We start from the raw sequence: 6,000 nt of genomic DNA, 5'->3' as shown, positions 1-6,000 counted from the left end.
CTCTCCGCGCCGGGGCCGACGCCCGCGCTCCGGGCCGGCCGCTCCGTCTCCAGCGCAATGTGGCCGCGCCTGGCCTTTTGTTGCTGGGGTCTGGCGCTCGTCTCGGGCTGGGCGACCTTTCAGCAGATGTCCCCGTCGCGCAATTTCAGCTTCCGCCTCTTCCCCGAGGCCGCGCCCGGGGCCCCGGGGCTGCTGCCCGCGCCGCCCGCGCCCGGCGAGGACGCGGCCGAGAGCAAAGTGGAGCGGCTGGGCCAGGCGTTCCGGCGGCGCGTGCGGCGGCTGCGGGAGCTCAGCGAGCGCCTGGAGCTCGTCTTCCTGGTGGACGAGTCGTCCAGCGTGGGCCAAGCCAACTTCCTCAGCGAGCTCAAGTTCGTCCGCAAGCTGCTTTCCGACTTCCCCGTGGTGCCCACGGCCACGCGCGTGGCCATCGTGACCTTCTCGTCCAAGAACAACGTGGTGCCGCGCGTCGATTACATCTCCCACCGCCGCGCGCACCAGCACAAGTGCGCGCTGCTCAGCCGCGAGATCCCGGCCATCACCTACCGTGGCGGCGGCACCTACACCAAGGGCGCCTTCCAGCAAGCCGCGGTAAGGCGCCCGCCCTCCCGGCTCCGGCCCTCGCCCCCGGCCCTGCCCACCCTTTGCTGCCCGCTCCCCTCCAACCCGGGGTTCAGCCTCGGGCGAGCCACAGCCTCCCCAGGTCAAGTTCCCGTGCACAAAATCAGAGTCATACCTAGCCTCCCATTGTTGGGGGGGGGGGGGAAGGTGGGAGTCCTCGGGGGTCATGGATTTTAACCGCGCAGCGTGATGGCACGGAGTGGTCGTCTTTGAGGGAGTGGTCTTCTTTGAGGGCCTTCTTAGGAAGGGATCCTTAAGATGCGGTTCGCATTCACACTTGTAAGGACAGACCATATCCGAGCTGAACAGGTGAGTGTGTTTTATGAAGTGTCTCTGAAGGTAAGACGTAGAATAAACGGAATAGTTTCTCAACTCCTTTTTATGTTATTTTATGCTTGTGCTACCCTTGCGTGCCTTTCCTTTTTTTTACTCTGAGACCTTTACAGAATTTTTAGCATCTGCAAGAGGACGTCCGTTTTAGATGATGGAGTTTTACACCATTTAACTTTTTCTGATTACCAAGTGATACATATTCAGTTGAAGAAAATTTGGAACATACTGACACGCCTGACACATAATAGCAAGCCAGTGTTTGTGGAATGAATGAAACAGAAAGGAGGAATAGGGGGGGAGAAAAACTGTAACGCCATCACCCTTACAAAACCACTGTTTACGTGTGGTTGGACAGTTGCCCAGTATGCACATTTGTGCACACTTTTCACCCAATTGATGCCTTGCTGTTTTGTAGCCTGCGTTTTTCATGTTATATCAAAATGATCTACTTTAGTATATTATATATCTAATATAGGTATAGATATCAACATTAGTTGTATAATATTCCATTGAATGCATACACCATAATTTACCTGTCACCTATTATTGGACACTTAAGGTTTTTACCAACTAAGTTATGGTAGACACAAATATTTGTGCACCCTTTTAACTACTTTCGGAGGCATTTCTATAGAGGTTCCTGAATTCAAGAACTTGAACATTTGTAAACTTCTTGATACGTATTGTCCGATTCTCCCTTGGAGGGTTGTCTCAATTTACATTCCCACCAGCAGAGTATCACAGCAGTTAGGTCGCCACATGGTCACCAATAACATGTACTATTATTTTATTTTTTTTAATATACAATTTATTGTCAAATTGGTTTCCATACAACACCCAATCCTCATCCCAACAGGTGCCCTCCTCAATACCCATCAGCCACCCTCCCTTCCCTCCCACCCCCATCAACCCTCAGATTGTTCTCCGTTTTTAAGAGTCTTTTATGGTTTGGCTCCCTCCCTCTCTAACTTTTTAAATATCTTTGCCAATTTCACAGGTGAATAGAGGTATCATTTCAGCAAATTCAGAAACTAAAAAAGTTTTATTGAGGATGAACATGTTCCAGTATGTACTGGGCATTTGTGTTTTTCCTTTGATAATTACCTGGTCATAATTTTTGCCCATTTTGCAATGACAGTACATGTTTAGTTGTGTGTGTGTTTGTGTGGTTTTGATGATTTATAGCAGCCCTCTATATAGTAAGAGTGGTGACTCTTTTTTGTCTGTGCTGCAAATGTTTTTCCGGTTCACTGCCTTTTACTTGTCTTTATCGCAGTGTCATTAGATGGATGATTTAACTTTTTATATAATTCAAACCTATCAAACATTGTCCCTAAGATCCTGCATTTGCTTATACTCTTAGAATGGTCTTTTCATTTCCCAAGTTGGAGACATGGTTTTCCATTTAGCAGTTTAATCCATCTGGACCTTATTTTAGTGTATGGCATGACAAAGATGTCTAATTTTATTTTTTAGTGAATAGTTAACAAGTTGTCCTCAAATGATTTGCTTAAAAGTCATCCATCCTTTTCAAGTTTAATTGAACATCACTTTTATCATATATTAAATCTTATGGGTATTTATCTTCTCCTGGCTTTCTATTAATTTTTACTATATATTTATTATTTTTTAAACTTTGCAAAGGTGATTTAATTATTATAACTTTACAGTATATTTAAATATATGGTAGTGCAAATTCTCCCTTTTTCTTCTACTTCTAAAATCAATTTTTATGTATTTATTACTTAATATGAATTTTTAATTCATTTTCACATATTTCAAATGAAAGCACCCAGGATTTCCATTTCAATATGGAAAAATACTAGGTGGCCGGTTAGCTCAGTTGGTTAGAGTGTGGTGCTAATCAATATGGAAAAATACTGAACTAAGTTGTGAATTACTTATATTTTATAGTAATAGTCCCCCCAAGTCAAAAATATGGTATGTCCATACATAACCAGTTCTTCTTATATTGTTCAGTAAAGTTGTAGATTTCTAATAAGTCCTACATCTAGTTCCAAATTTAGATCTAAATATATTCTATTCAATATTGCTACCACGAATAACACCTTGTCAAATTAAATTTTAAAGAATTATTCCTGATGTACAGAAACGTTATTGGTTTTCTGAATATATCTTCTGTATCTGGATTCTTGTCGAAGTTTCTTTGATTCATTTTTTTTCTTTTTAAATATATTTTATTTACTGATGATAAATAGTTATTATTATAACCAGAAAATAAAATAATCAGACAAACTTTCTGTAAATACATTGTAACATTATGACACACAGCCTTCTTGGCTTTGCAGTTATCTAGGTAACGGGGATGATTTTGTGCATGTATAAACAGTGTTTGCCCCCAAAAGATCATGTTGTATGTTCCCTTTTGTAACTTGACGTTCTGTTCCACCATATTTTCAGTTTTCTTTCCATAAAAAGAAATATACTTTTGGGGCACACAGGTGGCTCAGTCGGTTAAGCATCTGACTTCAGCTCAGGTCACGATCTCCCAGTTTGTAAGTTCAAGCCCCTCGTCAGGCTCTGAGCTGACAGCTCAGAGCCTGGAGCCTGCTTCGGAATCTGTGTCTCCCTCTGTCTCTGCCCTTTCCCTGCTTGCACTCTCTCTCTCAAAATACATAAACATTAAAAAATAAAAATAAAAATAAAAAAAGTATTATACTGTATCATTTTCATTGTCGCTTAGTATTCCACTGTAGAACATGCCTTTGTTTTTACCACATAAATACCTATTATTATATATTTAGCCTGTTAAAAAGAACGCTGTGTTACTAAATTTTTGCTCATTTTTTTGAAGTTTACTTATTTTCGACAGAGCATGAGTGCATGAACAGGGTGAGGGGCAGAGAGAAAGGGAGAGAGAGAATCTCAACCAGGCTCCACTCTTAGCACAGAGCCCAGTGTGGGGCTAGAACTCACAAACTGGGAGATCGTGATCTGAACCGAAATCAAGAGTTGGACACCTAACCGACTAAACTGTTCCGGTGTCCCGAGCGTGCCCATCTCTTAAGGCCTTTGGTACATGTGCCAAGTTTCCCTGCAGAAAATCGGTACCAAATTACACAGCTATGTGCAGTTATCTGGATCGGTACCTAGGATGAAGCCAACATAGGTTAATGTCATTTGAACACGCCCGCCCTCTGCCCCACTTTCTACGTGAAAAATGGAATCCCATTTTGACTTGCATTTCCTTATTAGTGAGGCCGAACACTTTGTTCATATATGATTTGCCGTATATAGTTCTTCTTTTTTGAATATCCATTAAAATATTTCGGGACTGTTACCTATTTTTTATTTGAGGATGGTTCTTATCGATTTACAAATGCTCTTTGCGTCGTAATGGTATTAACCCTCCTGCTGCTAAGTATGAGGCAAATAGTTTTTCTCAGTGTTTCACTTGCCTTCTAAATCTGTCACTGAACTTATTTTTCTTTTTATTTGTGCTTTTTTCATTTCCTGTGATGTTTCAAAAGCTTTTGCCTCTAAGAGATGAAATAACTCCTTATAGATGCTCTCTTTTTATTGAAGTTGTTTCACCAGTCAGGGTTCAGTTTTGCAGATCCAGTCCTCTGTTGGCCTCCACTCCAAGGACTCATGAGGTCCTAAGGCTGGCCTTATTCCTGATGTCACCACCCACGCCATCAGGGAAGAACCCTGCTGCATCAGGGAAAAACTTGCCATATACCCGTTCCTCTGTTTAGCTTGGCCAGGTTGGCTTGGGGCCCCTGAGTACGTTGATCCAAAGCAGTTATATGGGTAATGAATCGAGTACACACTGCTTGCCTCCAGACCTACTCTGTCTTCAGCTTTTTCCTTCCAAATACTACATCCTGTCTTGGAAAATGAACTTGCCAACAAGGTTCCCAGTGCCTTAATTCAGCCTAGATCCATTTGTAATTAACAAGCAGAGACTTTTCAAAAGTTTTTGTTAACTCAACTTCCCCTTGATTTTATTTTTCTTTTCTCATTTTGATTGGGTTATGACAAGGTACAGGAGAGGGTCAGCTGGACTCCCTCCCTGTCTAACCTGGAGACTTACATGTCTTTACTGTAACCTTTCCAAATCCCTGTTGAGCATTCTTAGGTGTAATTAAAGGATGCCGTTTGGAGAAAATTGATTAGAAGGTGACTGATGTTTGAAAATGACATTAGTAGAGGTTTGAATATGGATTCATTGCATGGGGATCAGGGAGGCATATTTCATTGGGGAATTAGTTTGAAAATGGTTAGCTCTGTCGTTTGGGTTTGGATATGAAACTTAATACATTTCGTCATGGAAATGAGACAGTTCATCAGATTCCCATGTGTGTGCACAATGGTATTACTGGAACTGATTGTGTTTATGATCTGGGAAATTGAAAATCATAGGGGCAGTTCTGAGGTTGTTAATTACTTTCCCCAGAAAAATTAGTTTTTCAAACGTTTCCACTTGTAACTGAATGTCCACACAATGATACACAGGCACAAACACAGACAGACAAATACACAGACACATAAACGTAGATATAGGATGTGCCTGTAAGCACACAGCTACCCCTCACAATTCACACACCTTACTCCTCCTCTGTAAAAATCTCAAGATACGGAATCTCTTCTGCCAACGCAAAATTTGCTGTTATATTTCAGCACATATGACTTTTTGACTAAACAAAAAGATAACAGTGGGCTTCATTTTTTATTTGGTATCAGAATTGGACAGCTTAATGGAGAGTATATGTGTGGACCCTTATCACACTTTATTTCAAAGAGTAAACCGCAACGTAGACCTTTTCTTTTTAGACACCATCTCCCGGCACTCATCAAAGAGTACAGGACTAAAGCAGTGAAATCTACTTAGCACAGATCCTTCCAGAAGCACAACCAAGAGAATGGGGGTAAAATTTAGCACCTTGAACTTAATTATGTGAAAACCTTTTACGAAATAAACAGAAATCTCTTCAGATTTTCCTTTTCAAGGAGTGACAATTTCATAATGACTTTTCTTCTTAGTTTTTCTCCCCACCATGTACTTCTTATAAATTGCCTTTCCTA

At 41.7% G+C, this 6,000-nt stretch overlaps 1 protein-coding gene across 2 annotated transcripts in view; it reads left to right on the top strand.

Annotated features, from left to right (window-relative positions):
- The window catches only part of SVEP1 (sushi, von Willebrand factor type A, EGF and pentraxin domain containing 1), a 199,121-nt gene that overhangs the window by 978 nt on the left and 192,143 nt on the right, over positions 1 to 6,000 (top strand). For both annotated transcript variants that reach the window (XM_040481945.1, XM_040481944.1), the window contains exon 2: positions 1 to 588. This exon is cut by the window's left edge and continues 1 nt beyond it. In XM_040481945.1, coding sequence (XP_040337879.1) covers positions 58 to 588 — 531 coding nt within the window. In that variant the 5' untranslated portion in view covers positions 1 to 57. The remainder of the gene's footprint in view (positions 589 to 6,000) is intronic.

The sequence above is a fragment of the Herpailurus yagouaroundi genome, unplaced genomic scaffold (assembly GCF_014898765.1).
Source record: "Herpailurus yagouaroundi ecotype Mexico unplaced genomic scaffold, PumYag 160, whole genome shotgun sequence".
Lineage (NCBI taxonomy): Eukaryota > Metazoa > Chordata > Mammalia > Carnivora > Felidae > Herpailurus > Herpailurus yagouaroundi.
This window is presented reverse-complemented; position numbering and strand designations above follow the sequence as displayed.